This window comes from Colletotrichum abscissum, assembly GCF_030869225.1.
Source record: "Colletotrichum abscissum strain IMI 504890 chromosome Unknown Scaffold_48.1, whole genome shotgun sequence".
NCBI classification, from domain to species: Eukaryota; Fungi; Ascomycota; class Sordariomycetes; order Glomerellales; family Glomerellaceae; genus Colletotrichum; species Colletotrichum abscissum.
The window spans coordinates 247429-275424 of NW_026850409.1; the positions used below are offsets into that span (position 1 = coordinate 247429).

General features: G+C 51.9%; 9 protein-coding genes across 9 annotated transcripts; 5 read left to right on the forward strand and 4 right to left on the reverse strand.

Moving 5' to 3' along the window:
- Window positions 1-91: 91 nt before the first annotated feature.
- CABS01_13854 (metalloprotease 1) lies at window positions 92-969 on the reverse strand (the record flags this gene model as incomplete). The annotated part of the gene is made up of 2 exons (XM_060547196.1): window positions 92-640; window positions 706-969. 2 exons carry the CDS (start codon window positions 967-969, stop codon window positions 92-94), a joined length of 813 nt encoding a protein of 270 aa, XP_060394539.1.
- A 4323-nt stretch (window positions 970-5292) lies between these two features.
- On the forward strand, window positions 5293-6838 carry CABS01_13855 (uncharacterized protein; the record flags this gene model as incomplete). Its single annotated transcript, XM_060547197.1, has 4 exons — window positions 5293-5536; window positions 5606-5687; window positions 5748-5926; window positions 5982-6838. 4 exons carry the CDS (start codon window positions 5293-5295, stop codon window positions 6836-6838), a joined length of 1362 nt encoding a protein of 453 aa, XP_060394540.1.
- A 933-nt stretch (window positions 6839-7771) lies between these two features.
- On the reverse strand, window positions 7772-8950 carry CABS01_13856 (uncharacterized protein; the record flags this gene model as incomplete). Its single annotated transcript, XM_060547198.1, has 1 exon — window positions 7772-8950. The coding sequence occupies one exon, from the start codon at window positions 8948-8950 to the stop codon at window positions 7772-7774; it is 1179 nt and encodes a 392-aa protein (XP_060394541.1).
- Window positions 8951-11157: 2207 nt separating this feature from the next.
- CABS01_13857 (uncharacterized protein) lies at window positions 11158-12348 on the forward strand (the record flags this gene model as incomplete). Its single annotated transcript, XM_060547199.1, has 1 exon — window positions 11158-12348. One exon carries the CDS (start codon window positions 11158-11160, stop codon window positions 12346-12348), a length of 1191 nt encoding a protein of 396 aa, XP_060394542.1.
- Window positions 12349-12619: 271 nt separating this feature from the next.
- Window positions 12620-14148, reverse strand: CABS01_13858 (riboflavin transporter MCH5; the record flags this gene model as incomplete). Its single annotated transcript, XM_060547200.1, has 3 exons — window positions 12620-13049; window positions 13109-13683; window positions 13741-14148. 3 exons carry the CDS (start codon window positions 14146-14148, stop codon window positions 12620-12622), a joined length of 1413 nt encoding a protein of 470 aa, XP_060394543.1.
- Window positions 14149-15685: 1537 nt separating this feature from the next.
- On the forward strand, window positions 15686-16198 carry CABS01_13859 (uncharacterized protein; the record flags this gene model as incomplete). Its single annotated transcript, XM_060547201.1, has 1 exon — window positions 15686-16198. One exon carries the CDS (start codon window positions 15686-15688, stop codon window positions 16196-16198), a length of 513 nt encoding a protein of 170 aa, XP_060394544.1.
- A 1512-nt stretch (window positions 16199-17710) lies between these two features.
- Window positions 17711-18351, reverse strand: CABS01_13860 (uncharacterized protein; the record flags this gene model as incomplete). Its single annotated transcript, XM_060547202.1, has 3 exons — window positions 17711-17932; window positions 18143-18250; window positions 18304-18351. 3 exons carry the CDS (start codon window positions 18349-18351, stop codon window positions 17711-17713), a joined length of 378 nt encoding a protein of 125 aa, XP_060394545.1.
- A 2137-nt stretch (window positions 18352-20488) lies between these two features.
- CABS01_13861 (uncharacterized protein) lies at window positions 20489-21997 on the forward strand (the record flags this gene model as incomplete). Its single annotated transcript, XM_060547203.1, has 3 exons — window positions 20489-20896; window positions 20953-21461; window positions 21514-21997. The coding sequence occupies 3 exons, from the start codon at window positions 20489-20491 to the stop codon at window positions 21995-21997; spliced, it is 1401 nt and encodes a 466-aa protein (XP_060394546.1).
- A 4157-nt stretch (window positions 21998-26154) lies between these two features.
- Window positions 26155-27006, forward strand: CABS01_13862 (uncharacterized protein; the record flags this gene model as incomplete). Its single annotated transcript, XM_060547204.1, has 2 exons — window positions 26155-26640; window positions 26689-27006. 2 exons carry the CDS (start codon window positions 26155-26157, stop codon window positions 27004-27006), a joined length of 804 nt encoding a protein of 267 aa, XP_060394547.1.
- Window positions 27007-27996: the final 990 nt, after the last annotated feature.

Sequence of the window (27996 nt, forward strand, 5' to 3'; positions counted from 1 at the left end):
GATCGATATATGCGTTCCTCCTGCAAAGGAGTAAACTCCGAAAGACTGCTGACATTAGCCTCGAAACCTCAGCACTCCGAGTGAGCCATCCTTACCATGCATGCTTCGTGTAATCCATATAATTATGAATGGGATCCAACCCAGGCTTCTCAGGACAAGAATCCTGACTCGCCGGACACCCAACAGTAGCAACCTTGGTCGCCGGCGTATCATCAATCAAATCACCTTCTCCTTCACAATCAAACCCCTCAAACACATGGAAAAGCCCGAACCAGTGCCCTACCTCATGCGTCGCCGTCTTGCCCAAGTTATCCTCCGGGTCCCACGGCACCCCCGGCCCGCCGGGCATCGTGCCTACACTGACGTGGCAGCCGTCGAAGGTATACCACGATGTGCCATTAATGCCCGTGTTCCAGGGGTCCTCAACGGGGAAGCTGCAGATTCCCGTCGCGGAGTTGGGGTTGGTCATCATGCCTGTCTCGAAGTAGATGTTGAGGTCGTCGTAGGCGCCTCGGCGGAGTGTCTCTGCTTTCTCCTTGATGCGGGCTTGTGTTGTCCAGGCGTCGTTCACGGTGTGGGTAATTTCTTTGACGAGGAATTGGATATTGTGAGGGGCGAAGGTGTCGTTGAGAACTCTCATCTGTTTCACCCAAGATCAATCTCTGGACTTTGTAGCCTTGCACGGAGGTTGGATTCACGCCGCACCTGATCGCTGATCATCGTATCGGTGACAAACCCTCTATGAGCCTCGTCTTCGACAACATGCAGATACGTCGAAACGAGCAGGCCCTCCGCGCGCTTATGAAGGAATGAAGCTGATAGCCCTTCTGCACGCTGGGCTGCGCGGAAAGACACGGCAGCTTCATAGGCTTCGGGCCCTGGCTGCTCTGAACCGCACTTCTCCTGGGCCAGTACTAGTGATGCCGTCGCCAAGCCGGCACAGCTGGTCAGCAGGGACTTCAATCTCATGGCGGCAGCGATAGTCGTGCGGTTCAGCAGAACGCTCGTTCTCCGAAATGTAGCAGGCACTGAAGACAGCGGGCTGCGGGTTTAAATGTCCATCTTCTGCGAGACTTGAAGAGGAAGGTGTCTATCGCAATGGAGTTGGTGATGGTCACCAAGCCAAGCATCGGCAGGCTTAGGCCTTCCTAGAAAGGCCATCGGCCCCTGCCCGGAATACGGGTTGATGCGACGCTGCGGGGGCTGCCGCCAAGTCCATGGTCGATGTTCCGAGTTATACGGATAACGCAATTGAGCTTAAGTTGCTCGCAACGATGGGCCGACTTGAAGAGTTTCGAAGACTCAGCCGGGATCGGCGACGGCGGATAGAAGATGGGGTCCGGCTCCGAGAGGTTGTGGGGGCCGGCCGGAAGCTGTAGTGACAACCTGACGCACACGATTCAGAAGGTACGCCCGACTGGGTACAATGGACGGAAATAGATGTAGTACGGCTATTCGCCCTCTGCACGCAGGAGGTCATTATTTGATCCTCGTGGGCATCCGCGACTGTCATGCAGCTTATCTTGTGTTAACTACGGCAATAAACCATGGCACTGAACCATGGCAATGAACCCTGGCATTGGGCCACAAAAGGATCGTTACCTGAGTGGCCACCCGCGCAGGTCCCCCCAAAAGGAAAATGCTGACGATTAGTAACGGTCAACTTCATCGGTCCCGTCCACTAGAAAGAGCTTGAAGTGGCTTGAGTTTCATGCCAGTGAGGATAGATACCTACTGGATTTCCGGATTGTGGTTACTAGCCAAGTCTTGAAGACGTGATCACCGGACGCATCCGGATCTTCAGCGATCCGCCCGGAGCTGTTGTCCATGAGCTTACTCAAGCCCCGACTTGCCATGTAATGCCCTTCGAGAGAGGAGAACGACTCAACCATGAATAAAGAAAAGAGTGACCCGAATGTCCGATCGCGATCTAAGGATAGAGAGCCCTGAGAGCCGTTGGTTGTCAAGATCCTTCGCTCGCAGTGTGGCTTTGAGAATCTGCATCAGCTTGCTTGCTTGCTTATGCGCTTGCATAGGGGACGGCGTGCTAAAAGGCCAACATGAGGAGCGCCTTGGCTTCCTAGTCTCGCGGCGGCGGCGCCGCCGGGATCGAGCCAACTCCGAGAGGCTTCATTCCAGGATAGGCAGCCCGCGCAGTTTGACAGCCGACTACCGAGGGAGATGAGAGGGGGCAGTTCGATCTGTGGTGGCTTTCCAACGTCATGATGGCTATACTCAGTCAGAAACAAGCAAACTCTTTTGAAGCCATCTCGCAGACGCCATCCCCGATGCAGCGGGGTATGACAGATCAAATGGGAAACGATCTGTAGCACCCTCCGCAGTCACGACAAAGACAGACGAGACGAGATAGAGCCACAGAGTCAAAATCAACAAAAAAGGCTGAGGCAGTTGGTTGCACAAACCGGCCTTGATTGCCTCGCAGGCCTACACCGTTTACGGAAGCGCGGTATGCCGCCGCCGCCGTGATGGCCGGTGGTACCTACGCAGGTGACCGCGTTGCCAAACCTGCGCTAGCTGTGGTAACACAGCGCTTCTGAAGTCGCTACCGCTGAGGGTACTTGAGATGTCGTACGGGTAGCTTAAGTTGAAGAAAGAGGTGGTGCTGACCGCGACGCGAGCGCGAGCTGAAGGTCCGGAAAATGTGCGTGCCGATCGCTGAAGAAGAACAATCTAGGGATTCTGAACGTGGAGAAGGTAAAGGTTCGAGCTAAATGTTGAAGACCAAAAACACTCGGGCCGCCGCTTATCAGCCCATGCAACTCGAAGCTAAAGCAGCAGTGTGGTGTTACCCCTCAGGTGAAGTGCGTGACCTAGTTCAATAGATGGAGGATATTGGTTAGCTGGACGTAGGGAGAGACATCTTCAAAGGGATAGGAACCAGTGAAGAGGGCGACCGAGAGGTTAAGAGATGGAAGACTTGGGAGAAAAGGGCAAATATGCCGTAGTGGTGAAAATTGCATGACTCTCAAGTGCCAGCAAGTGGGCAAAGTCAGCTTGGTGTGAATCGATAATTCGTGTCTCACTCGTACGATAGCTGCATAATCCTTGCCGAGGCTAATCCCAATTGATCTGATCGGCAGCATACTCCTTACTGGAGAGAGCAAACGCTCTTGCTTGCTGCTTGCTGCTCGTTGTCTGATCTGCTTGGACCAAGTGATGGGATGGCCGTCGTTGTTGGTGCGGAAGGCCGTGTTCCTGTTTGCACGTCCAGAGAATTGGGTGGTGTCCCGGTCGTACAGTCCAGGGGCGAGAACCAATGGCCCGTGTATGCAGCGGAGAGAATGCGAAATGCAAACCCAAGCGTTCGGCACAGATGATCGACTGCAGCAGCGTTGTCAGCTGAAATGTGACGCTGGGTTCAGGTAGGGAGATGGACACGAAACGACGCAGATGAAGATGGTTGCAGAGGAGGAGGAGGAAGAGGAAGCCGAAGATCATCGGGGATAAGATACCTCGCCCGAATACGTACCTTACCTATCGATGTCACTGCACTCAACTCCTGTCACCTCAGGCAGGAAATGAGGCCGAAAGGGGAGGTATCGCGAAATCATTGAAAGGTACGTGCAGTACGTACCGCACCTTACAGTGTTGTGGCTAAAATTGTTAAGGCAGGGCAGGCGGCCCTTGCGCAGGTTCACCCCCAAATCTCTCGTGCTCGCTGCTCAATTCGCCGGCTTGCCCCCCGGCCCCCCCTCCAGTGCCGCGCCGCCTTCTCCCTTACGACCAATGCACACCACCTCTTCGGTTGCGACCCCTGCGTCTCCAAGCTCGACGTCTCTCTCCCACGTGGTAACCTTGCATCTTCCTACGCTTCTCTCCGCATCACCGCATCTGGCGCCGTCGATAAGAATTTGTTACTCTGAAGCTAAGGCGCGAAGCAGCATAGGCCGGTCCGGTTACCTGAAGAATCCCACGAGGAGATCGTCCCGCCCGAGACTTGCCAATCACCAAATCCTTCCGTCGGCCCTCCGAATCCGTCTGCAGAGCACCGCAATCTCTCCAAGTCTTGCTCTGCGTTCATTATGTGTGTGCGCGTTCGCGTCGTCCTCGAACCCGCCCTCGTCCTGGTCATTGTTATGCTCGGCGGGCAGAAGAAAACCCTGTACCGCCTCACCTTTCCAACGAAGAGGATGCGAACAATGGCGAAAGAATTTCCGATCTTTGCTCCGCTAATCTACTCATCCTTTGACAATGACTCTGGCATCCCCGGTTTTCGAGCATGCCTCGAACTCTGATTACTGGGTCGGCACAATCTGACAGCCCGCCCATTCATAGCTTACGTACAGCAAACACGGCCGGATTTGGGAGTCTGCTACGGGGGCGAAGGGGGTCAAATTGTCGATTCCTTTGTTTGCTCCTGTCGACATTAGCAAAGACAAACAAGATTCTGATCGGCCTAAACCCTTCACAACACGGACACGAGCAGGATTGGCTGCGAGACCTTACCAACGGAGGAAACTAAAGCTGCGGGTTCCCTGTCTCGCCGCATCCGAGGGGTCCTCGATCATCCAAGGGTTTCCTCCACAAATACATTGCCATGAAGCACCAGCACTGGCTGCAAAATCTGGCACCAGCGTGAGGAATTCTCCAGCCCAACGCAGAGTAGTGCAAGGCGCTAAGTGTCATACTAGAAAAAGGTACCTTGACACCAAGCCGCTTTGACTCGTCCACGCTGGAATCAGTTGGTTCGCCGACTCGTCCGGAATCCCCTACGTCCCGAGGCATCCCAAGTTTGGATTAAAGGGCGCAAGCCTCTTTCACAACCAGCCGGCCGTGGCGTCTCCTCCGCTCGCACCGCCATTGGCCAGTCGTCATGAGACATGAATAGACGGAGGAGAGAGGCAAGAGGCTTTTCCTGCCGACTGGGCGTCTGCAAAGCACCCTAACGGATGCTACTGACCGAATCACGCCGCTCGACTCGTTCTTCCCTGGTGAAGTACCGGTGGGACTGTCTGTGCATTGCGCGTAGTTTGTCTGCAGCAGACCTGGAGTAGGTGGAGCTATCTCCTAGCCTGGTCGAGCCAAAGGGCCCTGACATGGAATCAGTCGTGGGACTCCCGGTCTGATCTGCTGCAAGCCTGCATCGAGCGCCCCGCGGCACATGCAGATACAGAATGGCGCTAAAATGAAGAAGACTTTGATATATGATGGGGAAGGTTCGTCCGCTATCAATGTCAAGGCGTCCCTTGTCCCTACCCTATCATATATTGTTTCGACACAACTCGGTCGTACACACAGCATCTGTACATTCTTCAGCACGATCTCTTCAACATGGACGCCGCCAAGGAACGAAATACCAAGCGGGAGGAAGAGGAGGATAAGTCGGCGGCATCATCCAAGATCTCACGCCTGTTCCCCGACTGGTTGATTTGGTACAAGAAGCCGGAGTATAGGGACTTCAAGGAGTATGCCACCGCCATTCGGACCGGAAGGAGGCCCTTGAGTAGGGACGGGAGAGATAAGAGTCCTATTCCAGCACGGTTAAGTTTGGAGAGAGTTCTGAACAACCAAACCTGTAAGCATGCCTCTCAAGCCATGCTGCGACCGACTTTATGGTCAAAGGCTGATCTTTGTTTTATTTAAGGCTCGCCAATGTCGTTGTATGACTTCTACATGTACCTCAAGTACATCGAGTTCTCGCCCGAGAATCTTGAATTCTTCGTCTGGTAAGTGATACTTCAGCCATTGACACGATTGCATGAGTCATGGTCTGACTGTCCTCGCAGGTTCCGCAACTATGAAGGATCGTACGCAAAAACTGGAAGTCTCAACAACTTCCCTATCGAGAAGGATATCGACCAGTCGTCTTCATCACGAGACAGTATGGCAGACAGTGCTGTTGATGCAGCGGGCATGAAGCTTCCCTCTATTCAGATGTCTGAGTTTGAGTGTGATCCCGAAGCAGGTGATGCTATTCCTCCATTTCTTTACACCCTCAGCAGTAGCTAACTTATTCAAAGCCAACGAGACCATGACCAACATCGTTCACCTCATCGCTCCGGAAGCCGCGTGCAGGCCCAACAGCAAAGTCGGCCCGAACGGTCGCGACCGCATCAAGTCCTGGGCCAACGCCTGCGCCAAGCCCATCTGCGCCAACAATGTCCCAGCAGTTATCCCTACTCGCATCGCCCCGAACTCGGCATACCGCGTCGAGCTCAACGCCGTCGTGAACACATTCCTCGTTCCTGGAGCCGAGAAGGAGCTCAACATCCCGCCTGCGCTTCGCGATACCGCCCTTCTCAACCTGCAGCACTCCTCCGACCCGATCCACCTCAAGCCAATCGCAGATCACGTATACGGACTCCTGAAGAACTGCTCCCACCGCAACTTTGTCCGCCTCGGTGTCTCCAACGGAACCTTCGAGACTCTCTGCATGGCTACCAGCGTCGGCATCGCCCTCACCATCGGCGGCTTCCTCTGCGTGCTCCTCAAGGCCTTCGTCCCTTTCATGGGCGCCAACAGCCGGTGGAACGCCTTTGCCCCCTGGCCAATGTGGTTCGTCGGCATGTCTCTCATCTTCTCCGGCCTGCGAGGTAGCTGTTTCTTCTTGCTGCTCTTCACGAGACGTCAGCCCCTGCCCTGGGAACGCTTCGACGACAGCGCCTCTCTTCTATCGCAACGTTCTGGTCTTATGAAGTTTGTCTCGCGAATGATGATCTTTGATCGCAAGATTCGTGTCAAGGATGTCCACCTGCGCAGGCTCCAGCACAAGATTGTCCTCCAGGCCATGGTTGGCGGTGCGGTCTTTGCGTGCTTGAGCACGTTGATTTTCATTTTCCTGCCGATCTGGTCGCAGACGGTGGTGCACCGGATGTAACAATGTAACAGTTGTCGTCGGCGAAGCTCTACTACGACGGAAGTTTTTTTGATGATATATATACTCTTTTAGGATCTAGCGTGTGATATCCCTGGGTGGTCAAAATCGATTTCTATCCACTTTGTTTCTATACAACATTGTCTTCATTTCATTTTGTGTATTAGTAGCTTGGTACGTGTGCCAAGTATGGTGTGTATTTATATCAGCCAGAACCAAAGCAATGATGGTCACACTCAGACCTATACTTTTTCACCTTACAATATTTACCATGATCCTTCCTTGAGCGGACAATTGTCTCCTCTCTCAAGGTGCTGTGCCCAAACCAGCTCAAGAACCCCCTATTCTCCCTCTTACTGCAGTTAAACATCCCTATATTACATCGGCGCATGTAGCGCCGTACATCTTCCGGATCCCGAACCTCTGCCAATTCGCGCTGGTATACATTATCACTTTTGATTGGGAATAGCTCTTCTGTCACCTAGAATTTCCTGTCCCATATTTGCTGAATTAATTTAGACAGTTTCATGAGCCCTCACATTGTTTTACCCCAAGAACCAGTTTATTCGGTCAGGATGCCCCGATGTTATGGAGGCCCATCCCGATCTAGATGTTATCCTTCTCGATATCATGGCCCCGGCTTTGGGATAGGACTAGCAGACTACTATGGTCTTATAGCATTCTGACAATTGTCTTCTGTCAGTGGTGAGCGCGGACCTCTCCTGTCCACAAGAAATCAGAGCAATCCAGCTATGAAAATAGCCCTCAGGCCTGAAACTGACTTAATGCCTTTCGATAGTATCATAGTTACACATCGACATCGCATGCTGGCTTGAAGAAACTCATGGGCCTCACAGGCTCGAATTTCCTTCTTCAACTCAGCCATCTTTCTTATTCTTTCGGGAAGGGCGACACCACGCTCTTTTCCTCACGATATCAAGCCCCTTCCTTCTCCTGAATCCACTTGTTAACCACCGCCGCAATCTCCAAACTATTCTTCTCCAAGTGCATAAAATGCCCGTTTCCACGAATCCCAATCTCCCCCAGCTTAATCCATTCCGGCTGCCCACCAACCTGCTTCAGATAATCCACAGTACAGTGGTCATACGTGACATGTACACTCGCCTCCGTCGTAACCATCAAATACGGCACGCTCGCAATCTTGGGCAGTTGCCGTGCCGGCTCCTTTTGCCGGTAACAACTCCGATGCGCCAGCGTATCTTTCCCCACAACCTCGGTCTCGAGCTCCGCCGCGCTGGCGGCGGGTGGATCGTAGTCGAGAGGCGTATTCGTCAACCCCCACGCGTTCGTCGCCGAGCGGCTCTCGAATGACCAGAACGGGACTGTCGTGCCTTCGAGGTTGATATTTCCTGCAATGTACTCCGGACAATCGTTCGATAGAAGAATCGGGGCGCGGGCGCCGATGGAGTGCGAGATGAGATACGCTTTCTCGCCCAGCAGCGAAAGAAGCTCGCAGCCTGACGCGCGAAGAGCGTATTCCTGCGGAACCCAGCTTGTAGACAGCGGGAGGATGGTCTTTTTGAACTGCTCAAATGTCGGGTCGCCTTTTTGCCCAGTGCCGGGCCACTGGGTATGGAGGACAGCTTGCGGATAGGCGCCGTACGCCTCGACGTGCGTGAAGCCCTTTTCCACGCCCTCGGCCGCTGTGCCGGCGATCATGGTGAAATTCGCGAGGTTGTTCTCTGTCGAGCGGCCGATGGCGGCGGTATCGACGAGGTAGACTGTGTGGCCTTGCTGTAGGAAGTAGGTTGCCCAGCCTGGGCGGTTGTCGGGTGTATTGAGCCATGTTACGCCTGTTGTTCCGCCTCCGTGGAAGAAGACAATAGGTTTCGGTGTTGTGATAGTGCTGCGGCGGCGGGTCCGGCTGGTGGTGACAGGAACTAGTTTTTCGACGTAGAGCTGGTCGACTGTGACGTTCCCGGAGGTTGTCTCGATGTAGCGGCCTCCAACGTAGAAGAAGTCGCGGGTGTGGGCGGCTTCTTTGGAGGCGCATTTCGTGCTGATTGCGTTGACGCCGGTGCAGTTCCCTGTGGCTAGGGCCCGTGTGGCTACGACACCGAGGGAGAGGATTGAGGCGATTGAGAGGCGGACCATCTTTGCGCGGAGAGGAACGGCCCAAGGTTGAGGGATACGACTAAGAGGACGGATCGAGTGCGACGCTGTGGTTGACGGAGATCGGGGTCATGGTTGTTAAGTATCCGGTGATGACGGGGGCTGTCGACTGGGGTTTTTGATGGCGGCCGCCGAAGGGTCGAGATTCTTTCGGGGCTCCATTTCTCGAGATTGCTGGTCCAAGGAATTCTCCAAGGGGCGGAGATGTGGTTACATTCGCGGGATGGATTCGTGGAGATGGCGATCCACAAGGCCCAGGGCCTCAGTCCGAAGGTCGATAGTGGAGCGAAACCGAGCGTCTCTTTTGGCGTTGCGGTAATATCTTTTTGAAACTCCCATGGCAAGATACGCGATCCACACTATCGGGTTTTTTGGTTTGAAGGGACACTCCGAAGATATCATGCGGATGTCCCATCTGCCTTTGCCAAGACGGAGAAGAGTTCATCGGGAGGTGGATCTTCGGCGCGCAGAAGCCAAGCAAATGACGGGCCGGGGGTATTGGCTTTTTGGGTAAAGTTGGCCCCACGCCTCGGACCGTTTCTTCGGTGCGCATCTCTAAGCGATGGGACTTTGGTCAACCTCATACTTACGTGAGGGTTTGTATCCACGTGGTGGGTGCATCAGAAATGCTGTTCACATTGAGCAATAGAGAAAACAAGAAGAATATCATTCGTCTTTCAAGAATGTCGGCAACACTTCAAAGAAACAGTCAGGATAGAGAACCAGGCCCAAAAGGATAGGAAGAAGGAAAAAAGAAATGGACGCAGAGCGCTGAGGGTGATTCGAACCCACGAGATTTCCAGATGGCCATACAAATTGGGCAATCGAATGCCAGTCTCCACGGGACGTCAACCGCTCAACCATCTTCCGGCGGTAAGTCACTTCCAGGGTGAAAACATCTTCCTCTCTACTGGGTTGACTTTTTGAGCATTTTTTGTCCCTATATACCCCCCTTCCCCACTCCACAGGAATACTAGGCAGTCACAACACGACTGCCCAGTGAATATTCTACTTTGTCACGTGGCTTTGGATTGCCTCTTGCCTCGACTGTTGGTTCAACCTATATCATGTTAACTAAGGTAAGGCACGATAAGCCAATTAGCCTGAACTTCATTTCCGAGCAGCGTTTGCAAGTGATGAGAGCAATCAATTTCTCCGCCTTATGATCCTGTAGTGACCATTCTTCCTCGTCGTGCTGGCCACACAGGCTAAAGACATGTTCCGCCCGGGAAAGATCTTAAAAGGGGATCTGAAAATGACATGATGGATGTGTTTAATGAAGCAAAGGAGCAGAGTCGTGAATCAAAGGCGAGTGACAAAGTCATAGCGCCAGGGATGTCCCATTCTCCCGTCCCTTAGTCCATACGCCGAAGCTCCCTGGGAATTCTGGGATCTATGTGAACCGTGTTCCAACAATACTTAGCCATTATTGAATCACCAATAGATACAGCTGGACAAGCTCAGAAGAGGTTTGCAGAGATTTCTGGAGATATCGAGATGGCATTGATTATTTGGCGTACAGGAAGTCGCTTATTGGACGGATTGAAGGCTGATTGAGAGAGTGTAATGTAACCAACGTTCAGCTTCAACACTTCAAAATCTGTTTGTATGAATCGACAAAGAAATTGGCAAACCTGGACTTGCGAAAGTCTTGGCTCGACTCTGGCAGGATCTTTTGACTTTGGGAACTTCTTGGGCAGGTATCACGTGGATGTAAAGGCTCCTTCCTGATTTCACTCATCGTCGCGGTCTAACAGGTGAAACCCAAGCAAAAACGCCCAACGCATCCAGATGAACCAAATCATATTCACTTCTGGATAGTCTGGGCGGTCAACTCACCTTCTGCTCTGAATAATTTCTCCCACCGCCTGTAGTCCTGCTTCCCGAACTTTTCAAAATTTCCCACAACATTCAACCTTTCCTGACCTCACTTCTTGTTTCCCACAACACCTTCCCCTCCACCCATCCTCCTCAACACCGCGACGTTGCATCACCTCGCATCGCAAAACTCTTCGCACCTTTCCTCTATTGGATCACTTCTCTCATCCTTTTCACTCGACCTTCTTCGAACCGTTGCTCAACCGAGAACCAATCAGTCTGCATCAACCATCCCGACTCAAGACTAGAGTAGTTTGATCCCTCTCCCAGATCTCTCCGTCCGGTCTTCGAGTACTAATCTCATGTAGATCATGTCGTTCAGAAGCAGCCTGATTATTTCCGGCTCTGGAGGCATGGGTAATGGCGAGGCAGCTCCCATCTGCGCCGACCAGAATGCCCTCACCCGAATTCCTGGCCTGATCTTCGAAGTTGGCGACAACGGTCGCATCATCGCGCAGCCGGGCACTCCTCAGCTCAAGCTCCTCACCCAGGGCTACGCGAATGACACTCCCACCCGCGACATGGCCAAGCTCATTGCGCGTCGTGGTGCTGATCTTCTCGCCGCGTACTTCAAGGTCGTCGCTGCTGGCAGCAACGGCAAGAACGCCTTGGTCGACCAGAATCACCACCTGGCCTGGGTCCCCGCTCTGCGAAGCCTGGTCAAGGAGAAGAGATGGGCCGAGTTTCCGGACGTCAAGAATCACCACGTCCAGGCTGTATTGATCGCCATCGGAGACGCTCGCAAGCGCTTCATCGACGAACTCACCGTCACCCCCGCTCCTCCCAACCGCGAGCATTACAAGACCTTTCTCGACCTTGTCGATCGCTTCAATGTCGATCGAATTGGCCCAACGGGCTCCTCTAGCTCCTTTCCGGCTGTTACTGCTGCTCCGGTCGCCCCTGCCCAGTCCGCCCCTACCGTCCCGTCTGCCTTCCAGATCTCGGTGAACCATCTCCAGTCTACTGCAGACCAGATGATCCGGGATGCTTTCGCTGCACTCCAGATCAGCGACCAGCAGATTGATCAGATCAGCAACGGTCTTCAGACCTCGGCGGACCAGCTCCAGGCTGCCGTGACCAAGACAATTCAGGACGCACTCGATGGTTTCGACGCCAAGGACAAGGTCATTGAGACCATCACTCAGCAGACCGATCAGGCCAACAAAGCTGCTCAAATGGCCCAGACTGAGATCACGGCCCTCAGAGCCAAGTATGAGAAGATCGAGGATGAGAAGCAGAAGCTCATGGAGAAGAACGCCGAGGCTACGGCCGCCGCCGTGGTCGCCTCTTTGACCGATACCATCACTGGCGCTGTAACTCATGCTATGGCTGAGATGGAGGCTGCCGAGCAGCACGGTAGCATCTCCGGCCAGGAGATGCTGTTCGCCCACATCGTTGATGACCTCAATGAGCTTGAGGCTCTTCGAGGCGGCGAGGATGTGGAGTGGGCTGCCGATGGCCTTGATGACTACAAGGAGAAGCACAATATCCCTGATTTCTGATTTGTAGACCAAGATGTCTCGATGCCGGTATCTCGTTGGAGGAAGGTGGAAGGGTCACTGTTGTACATGTTGGCACCATCGGACAAAGGAAGGGTTGGGGATTACGGCTCTCAGGCGGTGGACTGGTCTAATTAGAGTATATGGGTGTGATAAGTAGCAAAAGCTCCTAGTCTATCAATACATCTGCCTCTCTCACGGTTTATGACTCAATTACCTCACGCGTCCACCTAAGGATGCCCTATGCAAAACAATAACTACGTGACCATCGTCATCAAACCTTCTTAAGCTCAAACCCACCAGCCTGAACATATCGCGCCGAAGCAAACACCCCCGCCGAAGCAAGAATAGAAAACCCACAAAATAGCTGCAGACCCAGATAATCCCCTCCCCGCGCATCGACAATCGCACTCGCAATCGGACTCCCCGTAAGCGCACCAAATGACTGGAACGCGAAAGCCGTCCCAGTCCTGGCGCCAATCTCTCGAATGTCTGAGATCTGCGCAATCAGCGTCGGACCGATGGACGTCAGCCCCGACGAGAGGAAGCCAAAGGCCGCTGTGAAGACTAGGATGCCGGCGTTGCTCTTGATTGGGATCCAGAGGGCCAGACACGCGATGCCGGTGAGGGTGGCGAGGATAATCATGATGTTGTAGCGGCCTATTTTGTCGGCTACGAGGCCTGGGATGACGCGCCCGATCAAGCTGGTTGGGAAGTCAGTGAGTATTCTTTGAGTTGGTGCAGATGGGCCTTTGAGACGTACCCTACGGCATGCATGATGGGCAGCAAGTAGATGACCAAACCGTCGTCCATACCCTGCGCCTTGGCTTGCAAGATAACAAAGGCGTAGGGAACAAATAGGCCCCAGAAGACTAAGAATAGACCGAAGACAGTAGACATCATTGTAGGTTCCCGAATGCCCCGGAAGTACTCCTTCATGTCCACGGGCTTCGTCTGAGGTGCCAGGCGGGACCTTACGGTGAAGCACGCGATTGCCAGAAGAGAGAGAAACATGAAGCCAACGGCACGCATCGCCCACGGGAACCCGACACTCTCAATCATTCGCGGGATCATGATTGGCAAAATGACGCCACCGACAGAGGACCCAGACATCATGATGCCGAAAGCAGTTGCACGACGACGATGGAACCATGTTACGAGGCACGACATGCTCGCGCTCGTTACAGCGCTGGCGCCGATGGGACAGACGATGCTTTGGGCGAGGAAGAAGTGGAAGTACTCGGACCCAAGGGAGACCATCATTATGCCAAAGACGTAGGTTATAGATCCACAGATAAGAAGCCACCGTGGACCCCATTTATCAAACGCAAATCCCCACTGCGTTAGTTGTCAGTGGATCACGAGTGATTCGGGTCGGAGGAGTATTGGACATACGACGATGGGCATGAAGTTCAAAGTCCATTGCATAAAGCTGGTAATCCATGATATGGTGGATGAACTGTATTCGCGAAGGGCATCGGTCACATAGTACGTTTGAAAGACGCCAATGCTGTTTCCCAAGCCAAAAGTACAGAACAGAACGCACCAAGCCCCGAAGAGTACAATGAGAGCCTGCCTCCCACCTTCGGGGTAGTCATCCGGATTCGCACCGGTGTCAGCTACGGATGTCGTTGTCGAGAGACCCTGCGTGGTGGCCGCCATCCGCTCGGGGAAGTTCTCCAGATCCGTGCGGGGGTGGGATGCGCAGGAAATGCGCCTTTCCTCGAACCGGTCTGGTTGGTGGGGGTCGGAAGCATTCTGGCGGGTCTCGGGCCCTGGCTCCGAAGAAGCCGCTTTCTCCATCTGCAGTTTGGACGCGAGAACGCGGGGGCAAGACTTCGGAAAACGTCTATGCGTAAAGATACTGCAGTTTGCCCCAAAAAGCCGGCGGGATGGGGAAGCATCGTTTGCTTGCTCCCAGCTCTAATTCTGGCACACGAAACCTTAAGTATTCAAGCAAGAGAGCGGAATCCGGAGAAGATTGTGGATACATGTTGTGGGGGGTCTGGGGATGACGATCCTCTTTGCAATCTTGCCATGCAAACTATTACCTAACGTATTGTTGGTTCGGTGGTTGTTGGGGTGAACGTATTTCCACCATTCACAGTGTGGAAACGAGGCCTTGGGAGGCGTCTACTACTAGGGATGACGTGATTGCGCGGCATTGAGGATTGACAAACACAGGATTCTGCAGGATATGATAAAGAATTGAATAGTTCCGTCGCCTTGGGTCCTAATGTCGCGATTGGGATGATGCGTGGTTTGTACTCGGTCTTTACATTTAGCTTGGCAGTTGGGCCGTATGTTTGGGAAGCCCACTAGTATTCCTGATGCTGATGGTTTACTTGGGGTTGGAACAAGATGTACCTCTCCCCTCATCCACCTGCACAATCTTCAGTTAGCACTTTGCTTCTGAAGCGGGTATAATTAGTCAAGATGTCCGGCGCTGTTAAGTAGGGATTCAAGACACTTGTGAGATGGAGGAAGATGTAACTAAACGACAGCCAACTTGCCGACATCGAGCTGCTGTTCGCCTTGTTGACTGTTGATGCGTCCATGCTAGCTAAGGGTCATCGCAGAATCTGCCCAGGAATCCGGAAGCACCTCTAAAATGCCGACGCCATGTTGACGACTATCTCTCTCTAATGATAATAAAAGTTGTATATATTGTGCCGTTGACGGAAGCGCAGACTCAAGGTAAAGACCCAAAGAGTTGCACCTCCAACCGTAAATTACCACGAGGAAGGCCTCTCCCAGCTTGACGGCGTGCCTTCCAAAGCCAACCTGACCCAAATTTCCTGTGCGTAGGCAGAGTGGGGCGATTCTGAATAGAATATTTCTGGGAGTATTCAGGAGTCATATTCTAGATGGTTTGAGCCCTACCCCTAGCACACTCTTAACGCCCCGGGTCCTCTTTTATAATATTCACCTTTGCGTGAGCCTCTTTACATTTTACACTGCTACAAACTCTGACTACATCAAGGCCTTCCAGCATCTTTTCCACCTTGGCACGAACGTAACTTATTCTTCTTGCATCACAAGCTCGAGCGTCACCATCCCTTCTAGCGTTCATCTCTGCTGCGTAATAATTTCTCCGCGCAGAACGAACTTTCCATCCAAGCACCTTCATCTTGCTCCATCTCAGCTTCTGCGCGAACGTCGCTTCCTTCGACCGGTCAGAGCAACTTTCTGCACGACAGCATCGATCAGCAAGTCCATCCTACACCTCGACATTATTCGTTAACAAACTTTGGGTAAGACAGCCCTGCCAGATGAAATCACAATTGTCGCCATCCTAGACTAACTTTGATGTGAAGACATTAGACAAACTCGCGACAACATGTCTCCCAACGCGACTGCCGCGGACCTCGCCGCCACCCACAAGATGGATCCTGAGGAGAACAACCAGCCGGGCCCTACCACTGGCAGCGCCATTGCTACCCCTTCCGCTGCCTCTTCGGCTGCTGCTGCTGCTGCTGCCCAGTGTTTATCCCCAGGTGACTACTCTGTCCTCGAGGAGGCGGAAAAGGCGAAGGAGGTTCATAGACTTCATAGCCTGATCCAGGAGCAGCGCCGAGCCCAGCTCGAGGAGACGAAGCGTCTGAAGGAACAGGACCGAGCTGAGAAAGAGGAGAAGGAGCGCCTAGAGAAGGCGAAGGCGGCCCAGGAGGTCAAGGACAAGGAGCAGAAGGCTCGCATCGAGCGAGCCATTCAGGCCACTCCTGAGGAGCGTGCGGCCTACGAAACGGCCATGAACAATGTGGAGGACAGAAGAAACAGAGAGCGCTACCGGGCTAATACGATGGCCAGCATCAATGGCTATCTCAAGCGCCAGGGTATAAAGCGCAGATGATGAGATATCATGGGAGGCTTTCACGAATACGTATTTGCTTTTCAGGGAGTAAGGAGCCAATGGCGGTCTGCTTATCGTCGAGGCAGTCAGAGGTTCTCTTTGAGGATGCAGGCAAAATATGAGGCACCTTCGATTAGCCAAGATACAAACTTGCACATAGCAAGCATAGAAAGAGGAATTCATGTGAAGGGAGTGTGTGTCTTTGGTGCTTCTGCACTTTACCGAGATTCATCACAACCGAGGTAGATCATAGAGAAAGAGACACCTCTATTCCTTCCTCTAATCTTGAATCAGGGCCTGACCGGGAACATCCCACTCATCTTGCATTGCTGACCATGATCCTGAGAACTTCGTCTTTTCCACTGACGGCTTGCTGTTACCGCTGACAATTCAATCAAAAGACCAAGAGAAGACAGAGACTCATATGACCATCCTGTACAATGCAAAGAAATAAGTCTCATTATTTGTCGTTGGGATGGCATCCTTCTAGAACGTCTCTCAGAGACGAAGCGAGAGTAAAATTCCTAAGAGGCAAAGAGTCAAGACCTCTTCTAATTACCCTTCTAGTCCCAAGACCATCGCATGATATCGCACCCAATCTACAGGCCTCTGTTTCCACCATCTAGTACCTACCAGCAGAAATGTCCTTACGCATCCAAGCCTCTTGTACAGCTGTCCACGCCTATCCCGCTGTAGTCTTGATAAGATGCATTGCAGCCAGATGATTATTGGCCTCAAATTACAACAGGTTAGAGAAAGCCGAAGCATCCTGCTCATGAGATGCGATTCATTGGTCAAATGCTCTGAGAAGGCAGGAATTACGGTGATCAGACAGCTGCAAAAACATCGGTTTCGTCTTGTTGGAAAGTTACTCCTTCTGGCCGCGGGCATACCTTTCAATGAGATTACCCAATCTGTTGTTGCTGACCTTGACCTCTCAAGCTGGGGCCCGGTGCAGAATTTGCGAATGAGTTGAATCTATATAAGAGACACAGACAAGGTCGCTGAATGAAGTAAAAGAAGATGAATGTAGCAAATATCTCATATGGTGAGACCAAATTACCTTTTCTTCATGCCTGAGGGGTACAATTCATTTATTAGTAGTAACTAGAGTGATACATGTAGCAGTGTCTAGTGTAAGAAATCGGCAAGATGTAACTAAGACTATGTCTTTGTCTATGATGGAACCGTGGCTGTCAAAGCAATGATGGCTTCTGGGTTCATCATTGAAGTCGTAGGAGCCATCAGAGCCGGAGGTGCAGGTGGTGGGTGAACGGACCCGACATCCTGATGACGTTGGTATCTTCTAACCCGATAGCCGTTCATCCATCAATACTTCGCCTCAAACTGCAGCATGTCGGTGATAGAGGACTTGTCTGCCTTGAACGTAATGTATCGATCGATTGACTTGAGGAGTCGGCAGTTCTGGAGATCAGCCAAGCATGGGAGCTTCGAGACTGATAGATTCTCAAGGTAGTTCATCCGCGCATTGGGGAACAGCTGAACAAAGTCTCAGATCTTATGAGCAGTGACCTCTGTCTTCCGCAAAGGGTTCTCCTTGGAAAGGAGCCGTTGTACTTTGTTCCAATACTGACGCCAGTCCATGACCGTGTCTTTGTTCGCATAAAGAACTCCAAAGACGATGGAGAACAGGTGCTCAACTCTGTAGCAGACACAGGACGGCATGTCGGTAGGCTCAATACGCAGGGCTGGTGGGCTGGGGAAGAGTAGGTCCTGATTGAGACCGAAGACAGTGACAGAACCTTAGTTCTGCTCATTGATGATGACTTCAGGTACTTCTGGATTCGAAGAAGGCTTGGGTCGATATGAGCGCCCTTGGCGCTTTTTTGGGGGCCCGGTAATTTTCTAATGATCAAGGAGATTGATCGATCAAGGCAGTATTAGTAATTTTTGGTCGAAATGAGCCCGACGAGGTAGACTTACAGCTGGAGAAGGCCTGAACGGCAGAGAGAACTCGCGACTGGATTCTCGGCTCGGAATAGGGATATCTTCGGACTTAATGCCAGGCGGCAGGGACACAAGATCGTTCATCTGATAGATATTTGGTGAGTAGAAGAATTACAGTGTTAGGTAGACTACCGTACCTTGAACGTGCTGGGCTGTTGACGTAGGCCCATGGCCTCAGCGCGCATATTTTGGTATTCCTGAAAAGTGAGTCGAGAAGAATGCTGTGAAGTTCGGTCTGAAAGAACTTTTATAAATAAAAGAGAAGGATTTCTGCGTCTTTCACGACCGCAGTAAGGAGTGGTGTGAAAAGCGAATGAGTGAGTGAGTGAGGGCAACAACAACTCGTAAGCACGGGCCCTCATGATGGGATCAACAGCTTCACTGTTCACTAACTGGGAAGGAGCTGAGTGCCTGGATAATATATCACACCTTCCCTCCAGCAGTTCATCAACAGAGTCCGCATTCTTTCCCCTTTAACTTAGTAACGAAGATTCAACTGAGGTGGAAACGCACAGAAAAGCTGCCTCCTTTTCACTGGAGCCAAGGCTTGGAATACCTCAACAACCAGCTGCGTCCCTACAGATCAACCTTGGCTCAACTTCCTCCACAATCTACCTACTATACCGTGCCATCTTATCACTGACCTGGAGAATAGATTGGAGGTCTGTTGGATTGAAGCGACATACATGAGCGTTTTCAGATCATTGGCGACTCAATAGACGGTTCAAGAGGGACATGAGGAAGATCAGTTGCCCTGATATCTGTCACTTAGAAACATGATGTTAATCATTTGTTGAACAGGAAACGTTTAAACAAGTTGTCTGCAACGGTTTGTCCCAAAATTCCAAAGGGTCAAATATCGCACTGGGAAGAGTTCGACAAACTGTCCAGAAACAGGCCTGTCGCTCCGGCTGTCTGATTACAAAGTGCATCACCCTGGCGGGAGTCACTGCAATGGCATCGGAAGCGACCCACGCCAAGCTCACCTTCCATCTGAGTACGGAAGACAGTCTCGCGAGACCTATCTAATAAAGAGTCCCGGAATGCCTAACACGGAGTTTACGGAGGCTGATCGAATACTCCGGGCGGCCTTTCCCTTGAGATCAAGGCTGTCAGAACTCCATTGCCCGGGAGCGTGCACCGATCACAAATACAAGAGTCAGACTCAACCTTGACACCCCAAATCTATGACTCCCGTATTCGGAAGCCCGACCCTATTCAGCTTCAGTGTTTTGGCACCTGCGTTCTTTTCTTGCCCAACGAGACCGGACGACGGCCGACTCGGAGCCCGCGAGCCAGAGATGTAGAACGGCGGCTCCGGGCTTCTTTAGATCTTCTGAGAGTAGGAATGGGCAGCAAAAGTCTTTTGGCTTCGTTTTCGCTGTTCGGTGATGCTTAGACTCAGTTCAATCGCGCTAGCGCTGTTCGTCTGAGACGTTCGAGACGAATGTTCCACTCGTCCGATACCCCACGAGAGAACGAAGGAGCTCATGCACTGCGCTGCGCCAACGGCCAGAAACCGTTCCTCATGGCACGAGCACAAAGGACCAAACCATTCTTGTCAGAATCTGCCGCCGCAATGAGTCGTCTGGAAGCTCTAACGGAAGTCGTCCAAATTGGCCCTTAACAAAAGACATAATGGGCAAAACAGAACAAAAACCTTCGGTGCTTCCCACACCACGTACCGATCATCTCGTTTCGACAACACCCTCGAATCGAAGCAACGAAGACTTGATCTGGAAGATGGGTGGACCCCTGCAGCGTGACAACCTCTCAGACTCGGGATTTGACTACTTCAAAGGTCATCCCCAGTTGTCGGAAAGTCCAAGGAGATCGCGTACGTGATCTCCCGATTGGCTTCAGCCTTCCGCTTCCGAAATGCAACCATTGAGAAGCTCTGCCACGGCTAACGGGAGTTTCCTAAGTTATATGTGACACCACCATTATCTGCCATGTCGAATTAGTCTTCTCCCCTTACCCATATGTCATTAACCTCGATACCACCGTACAAGAAGGTCCAACATTGAGTAAGAAGGAGAATACGACGTATCGACCATTTCCATTCCAGAAACATGACATCACGCATCACCGTTACGCTCAATTGTAGCAAAAGGCCCGCTAACTGCCGATGGCACGGACATTGGTTACAAACGCTCAAGTTAAGCTTTCCTAAGCTTTTCTTCAGTCCAGACACAAGCGCCAACCTTCTTGGCAGCCTCACTCGCCAGGCCAGGCGCACCACACCAACTTCCACACCGTTGCCCATCCTTGCTGTATTTAGAGTTGGGGAATCTGTGTCATCCGATCAGATCCCAACTCAAGATGCAAGGTTGCATTATTCCGCAGCAAGAGGCGAAGAGAGAAGTGCAGCAACATAAAGCTTTTGGGTGGGAAGCACTTTATCATCCGAGGACTTGTGCGTTCCTGTTCCTGATCGTCGAGGATGCACATCTCTCCCTCCCGCATGACACCTTCAACCAGACTGTCAACATCTCACCGGTCACCATCAAGATGATGGGCGACTCAGAGGCCGCCGCGGCCGTCGCGGCCGGTCGTGTACCACCGGAAATCAGCCTCGCATACTTGGAGGAAGACAGAGACGGGCCTTCGATGGATGCTTCAATCTTTATGTTCGCCATAACGTTGGTAATCGTCAACGGTCGCGCCTTTTCGCGATTCTTCTTACGGAAAAGCTTTGGAATAGATGACACATTAGCAGTGATATCTATGGTAAGCTAGCCGGGCAGGTCTCACGGAGAGAGTATTGAAGCTGACAACGGCGTTAGGCAATGTTCATAGCCTTCGTCCCACTGTGCATCATCCTCATCAACATCGGCTCTGGTCGACATTTTGAATTCATCCAATTCGTCATGACCCAAGATATTCTGGAAGAGACAGAGATCCTCGACTTCACCGCCCACCTGATCTACACAAGCGCGCTCTTCGTTTGTCGGTTTTCGGGTCTAGCGTTTTATTACCGAGTGTGCGGCGTCCACAGCCGATTCCTCCTCGCAATCAAGGGAGCCGGACTATTCCTGATCGCCGGCTACATCACACAGATGCTTCTCATCATCTTCCACTGTCTTCCCGTGACAGCGATATGGCCCTACGAATGGCAGTCACAATTCAACCAGTACAAATGCCTTCCATGGGGTTTTGTCTACGGAATTAACTCGGCAGTTTCATTGCTTTGCGACTTTGTTCTTTTCGGAATACCCGTAGCGATGTTATGGATGTTGGAAATGACAAGAAAGAGGAAGATTCAGCTTGCTTGCATTCTGCTGCCCGGAATTTTGTGAGTAGTGGCTAGCTGGCCCTTCAACCGTACACTTACTGACTACTCATAGTGTTGTCGCTATTTCAATCGCCCGTCTCATTTTAGTTATCAACGGTCAATGGCAACCAGACCAGTCATGGATCTACAGCCCGCTTCTCGCCATTGAAGTATCCGAAATCGGTGCGACGCTCATCGCACTCTCCATCCCAGGATTCAGGCCGTTGGCAGAAGAGCTTTTCAACAGAGTAGTCGCAAAGCTAAGGCAGTGGTTCCCCAAATTATTCAACAAGCGCCGGCGGAATTCCACGGTGCACCCCGACTTATGGTACGAAACACCACCATGGCAACAAGACGGGACACCGATGACGGGAGACTTCAAAGCAAAGGACCTTGAAAGAGTCGTTGGGTTAGAGCTGAAGGAAATTCGGAGCCCCGACAAGTCTCACCCAAGCCCTATCGACAAGTACGCGCAATCCAGTAAAGGCAAGGCAAGACCTGAAAGCACGAACATCTGGATGTTTGAAGACCCGGTCAAGGACAAGGATCGGATGTGATCTTGACCACGAAAACGAACACGTCGAATGCCTGTTTGGCTCATCTCATATTGAACGGACAATTGGTTGGGGAGAAGGGGACGGGCTCTGCGAGTCAAACACGATCACAACACTAACAACCCCAGCACACGAATAGGCACCGGAAAGTAAAGTAGACAGACAGTCAGGCGCAAGCACACTACTGCGTCATGTATACGATGAATTATGAAATACCATTATCATTGATAACATTCCATGTTCCTGCCAAGCTGTGTCACGATATTATAATCGACGAACCGTCTGGGGTAGCCAAAAATCGCCTGGCAAGTGGCAATTTTGCGCGACTGGGCAGTTCTTCCGGAAGAACAAAATAAACTCAGCCAATCGCTTGCCATGCCGACAGTCAGCATCCCAAGAAGACCAGACACCTCAAAACGAACAAAAAGACACTTTCGATGGTGAAAGCTGAAGCCCAACTTTCAAGATCGACGCGCCAAATGTCGACGGGCTTGTAGGGGCCAAGATGAGCAGAGTTCCGTTCTCACACACGCGCCCACACAACTCCCTTCAGCTTCGGAGGCAGGCACTGCAAGGTAACGGAATCATCGTATTGGGAAGCACTATAGCCGCGGATAAGGGGTCAGAAGGAAGAGCAGACTTTCGGTCTTATTCGCCAAGCTGCGTTACGGATATTTGAGTAGAAGCTTGCTGGGCGGCTTCCCCCTTGGAGATCTTGCAGGGTGAACCCAACCGCCAGAGACCACAAATTTGACTAGCGGGGCCTTACGAAAGCTTATTTCGACGATGGTGGTTGTGCGCGGGTCTCTCCGCGTTTTCCTCGCTGGACTGCATATTGGAGCTGGGACAATCCCTTCTATCCGGCTTGCATGTGTTCCCCGAATCGAACATTTCTCCGTCCATCTGTCACGTCCACGTCTACATTCGTCCCCTTTGACCGTCCACCCCGTCCACCCCATTCCATCCAAAGATTTTCCGGCGTCATCCAGTTACCCGCCATACGCCGAGTCGTCAACGGTGTTGCAGAATTGGAAGACTGATGTGGTTTACTCATCAGTCAGTAGGCGCATCCCATCTCGATGGACTTGCTTGACGGACACGAGTGCGTGCGGTGTCTCGCCTGGAGTCGTGGGAGATGCCGCGGAAAGACGCACGCGCGGCGGAGCTCGGACTGGGTCATGCGGAAGGGAAATGGAATGTCTTTGCACACTTTGGCACATTGCTCTTCATAACCCACTAATCCCGTAGATATGCCCGTGGCAACCTACCCAGGTGGAAGATCCCCCCTTCGATGGGCAGAAGATGTCCAAGCGGATGCGCCAAGTTTCGAGAGTCATTAAATTGCAAAAGGTTCTCCATATCGAACGCCGTGTTAACCGCGCCTTTTCAGAGCCTAATCAATCGTCATCAGACCCGATCCGAGGAGTTCTGTTGGTCAGCATACCGAATTGCTATCAAATTAGAGATAGGCTCTGTGACGGACTTTCGGGTTATTATCCCGCCTCACCTGCACGTTCAGGTCGAGTAAAGAGGAACAAGTCCTTGGCCCGAGAGTTCTCCATGGCTTGACTCGTTTGGTGCATCTCGAGGAGAATTCCCCCTTGTTTCAAGTTTCAATATTCTCTCCAGAGCAGAAGAAGGGATGACCCTCGACACCCCCACACCTCTTGCGTGATAAACGAGGTGCCCCCTGGAAGCGCATCTCAGGAACCATCCACTCGGCAACCCATGATCAACAATTTGGCATTGGCGCCGTGAATCGCGCAGTGGCAGCGTGTTCAAGGAACTGGTCTCGACTTGTTCCTGCCTGACTGCTGCCTTCCTTGCATTTTTTCCCGCCTCTCACTCTCCTTTCCCCCTTTTCGTCCATATTGTCAAGAAACTTTGCAAGAGTAAACCCGCCAAGCAAAGGCCAAGCCGGTACCACATACTCCCTTGGCCCTTCCCTCCATGCCTCCCTCATACTTCATCCCCTCTATGGCTTTCACGGGTGGAACAAGCTTTGGGCGTTTCTCGGCGCTAAATAAGCTTGCAACGCGTCCGCCTTCTTCCCGTTGTGGGGTTCCTGCAGAGCCTGCATTTCCCCCCTTTCAACCCCTTGTCCAGCTTCCTTTTACCTCTGTCGCATACGGGGTTCTTCTTTGTTGGACTGGGACAGACGCCAGGCATATCCCTTATAGAAGTGTAGGCCAGCTGGATGATTTGCGCCGTTTCGGTTCGTTCCTTCGGCTGTGGCGGTTCAGAGACTGAATCTTGTTCACGTTGTTTCGTTTCGTGTAGCGAGGGAGACTAGAAAGGATTTGAACTGCAGTGAGGCCCCATCCTTTCGGGGAAATGTTTACTGGGTTGTGATGTTTCCGGGTTTGTGTGACTTTGCATGTGGCCTTTGCGTGGCTGGGTCTTGGCGAATGTGAGGGATCTGGTGAGACGGCCTGGTAGACGTTGATTATGTGGTGCCTGTACCCACACCGGAAGTTCGTGTGGAGGCAGTTCGTGTGAGACGTACGACAGGTCTGCGGGAGACTCGGAGTTTAGGGTTGACTGGCAGACTGGCGCAGCCTTTCCACGAACTCTTATCCCATCAGCCACGGAACTCCGTAAGCTTCAAGGCTGCGATATGATGGCTTCGGCATCCCACAGTCTGCAGATAATGAGATATAAATGAAGTAATGTCCGTTGGAAGCTGAGTCTTTGCCGCCTTGGCAGCTTGGCAACTAGCTCCTCGCCGTCTAAGAGTCGACGTCGCCGAAGATGTATCCCAGAACAGAACTCACGCGGCAGGTCGCCGGTAGCCGGCGATGACGATCTGAACTTCATCTTTGTCTGCGCACATAGTCGGGTCGACCCACCTCAGTTGACTTCGTTCTCGTTATTCTTTGACAGAGTCGCCAAGGCGCGGCAACTACGGCATGTCGAAGATACCGTCTACGCTGGATTGAGGAATTTACATGACGCAGTATATCGACAACAACTCTGACTCCAGCTTCGAGCATGCCTTAAAACGGATGTACTGGGCCTTTTGTTACTTTTGTACCCAATCCGGGATTGTTTACGAGTTGGGTGATCACTTGCCTTGATGGATGTGCGGTTTGAGAAGTCGGCGATGTCGTGTAGTGTTTCTCGTGGCGAACTATCTTCAGTCGTCAACAAGGATTTTCATTGTTAGGAAATTTGCTAGCCTTTGTCTATTCATGACGTGTGGTTGTGTTCTATCTTCTAATCCTCGCTACAAACACGAATGTAAGTTTACATCTGTTGTTTCAGCAATACTGGACTTTCCAATAAAGGAAAGCGGCATTTGTGTCTTTGGACCTCTTACTGAGCATCAGTATGTTTGCTTGGTATCATTTGCCGTCAGAAAATGATAGAACCACGGGCTGTTTGTTATACTGCGTTCAGTTAGACTGGTGAGTTCAGACAAACCGCTGCGAGCCTGGGCATACATAGCCTCAGGTTTTACTTAGAAGAAATCTAGAGTGAGCCCACTTTCACCCGAGTCCAAGCATCAAGCTAGCTTCCAGCTTCACGACAGAGTTAAGGTGTAAGCGGAGGACATTCCAGGCGCTTTAAAGAGAACCTCTAATTGTTGAAGAGGGTTGATTGGGGCTTTCTATTGACCTATTGCCATCATTTGAATTTTTGTTGGTCATTGTCTGCGTGATAGAAAAGTGGAAGACTTACAGTGGTCCGGCTACCTGGTGACTTTCATCAACACGTTACCTATATCATATGAAAATGATGACGCTACCTTTTCAGCTGAATGTGAAAGGTGCACCACTCCATCTGTCTCCCGCTTATGCAAGAATACGAAAAGGGCCTGAGGTGAATATAACTTCATCTAAACCACGTGACCATCCAGTCAGAGACTGTGAATTTCCTGTTGTTTACGTTTTCCGCCAACAACGCCGTACTGCTCTGGATTTGCGTCTCACTCATAACACCAGTCGCGTCACCAACTCCTCTACTTATTGCATTGCACTGTTGTCCGCTATCCGAATTTTCGCATTGCGAGTCATCGTAGCCTTAGCGCACCCAAATTCAGGTTATAGCCATCTTCAGATATTCTACGGTAAGCTACGGCCTCATACAAATATTGCGATTAATGCTTGTCTGATGTTTTCTTGCCGTACAGTGTCGTCCGAGCCCCTTGTGTCTGGAAAATGCCTCCAGTCACCCTTCTCACCACGCCCGGGGCGCGCAACCTCAATCACAAGGTCCTTACCAAGATTCCTGGACTCCTGTTTCTCGATAACGGCGACTTCCTTCTAGGCGATGAGATGTCATGCGCCATGCTGCTGGGAAAGACGATGAAGAACGACCGCAAGCTCCCCAAGAACCCGAACGCCATCAAGTTCTACATTCACAGAATCTCCAAGAGACTCTATGGCCTCATCCTGGAGGCGAACAATCATCTCTTCGAGCTCAAGAAGGGAAACACCAGCCTCCGTCGCATCCTCAACAATCACCGCCAGCAGGAGTTCTGGACCTTTGTCTTTGGCCAGCTTCGAGTGAACCGCAGATGGGACGTCTTCACTCCCCACGGCCCGCAGGTCGAGGCCCTCCTTGACCGCTTCTGCGACGCTCGCAGAGATTATCTCCTCGCCCGCGCTCCCAACGCCGCCGACGACGAGGCTGCTAAGAACCCCGTGTTCAGTCCCATGCTCGAGGCCATAGATGCTTAGATCGCATCTAAGGCCGAGTTGGTCGGCTTGTTCTACGCCATCCCTGATGAGTCCGACCTTCTGTTCGCTCCATCCCCTCTAGGCCGGGCCCTCTCGCCTGTCGACGACGCCATCGCCAGCGCCGCCACTGTCGACAAGATTGAGTCCCCTGACACCACTGCCGAGGAGCAGGAGAGTGAAGAAGACGATACTTCCCTTAACAGTTCTCTTGTGACGATGCAGCTCTGGGCCATCGTCCGGCCCATCGTAAACAGGGAGAAGGAGAGACTTGGCCTTCGCGCCTACGAACACAACGAGTTGGCCGAATTCCTCCGCATGAACACCCAGTAATGGCAATTAGTATGAACGGGTTTCATATGCGTATGGCACCAGATATGGAGGATGGACACGGTTGGACATCACTTGATAGGATCATGCAATCCGGTTGTGAGGGTTTTGGTTCATTACCTAGGTGATTTACGCAAATGGTGAAGCTTTCTTGTCTGTGGGCCTATTGATGAGATATGAAATACAGCTTTGGTTGAGGGGTTAATCATACCGTAAAACATGTCTGTCGTAAGCTGAACGTTCCACCTGATTGTGTACTCCCAAAAAAGCCTTTTGACATGCCCGTGACTTATGTCCGATGTGAATGGGCTAATTGTTGCTAAACAACCTTCAAATTCATCGTCAAAGATGCTGCATAGGTCATTGTGTTTGAAACCAGATTTGATTAGGCCCCTAGCTTTCCATCAACAAACAACCAGGAAGGACGTGTCGCCGAATCTCATCGTGATTTGACTGTCGCGTGGTCGACTAGTATCCTAGGCTGCAGCGACCTGAAGTCGGAGTGGGGGTACTTATGTCAAGTTGACTGAGAAATTTGCAACCCAGGGGAAGGGGGGCAGGTTAGAGTCGGATGGTGCAGATGTAGGGCCCCACTGCATGAATTGTCGGCGCCGGTAGCCCCCTTGTACCAAATTGTCTCTTAAGAGCATGGGTTCGAGTCTTCATCGAAGCATTTTTTTGGGGAACTTTTCGGGCCTGACGGATTAAGCGGGGTACCTATACCTAATTGATCGGTAAATTCAAACAACCCAAGGGAAAGGGGGCAGGTTATTAGCTGGACGGTGCAGCTGTTGGGCCCTTCTGCATCATTACGGGCACCGGAAGCCCCCCAGTACCAAAACGATCTTTTAAGAGGTCGGGTTCGAGGCTCCATAGGAGTAAATCCTTTCTTTCTTTTTTTGCTAGCAATGACAATGCCGTGATCCTGTTTTCCAGCGATCGCGACCGCGACCGTCGTGATAGAGACACTTCAGCTGATACAAGAACCCGATT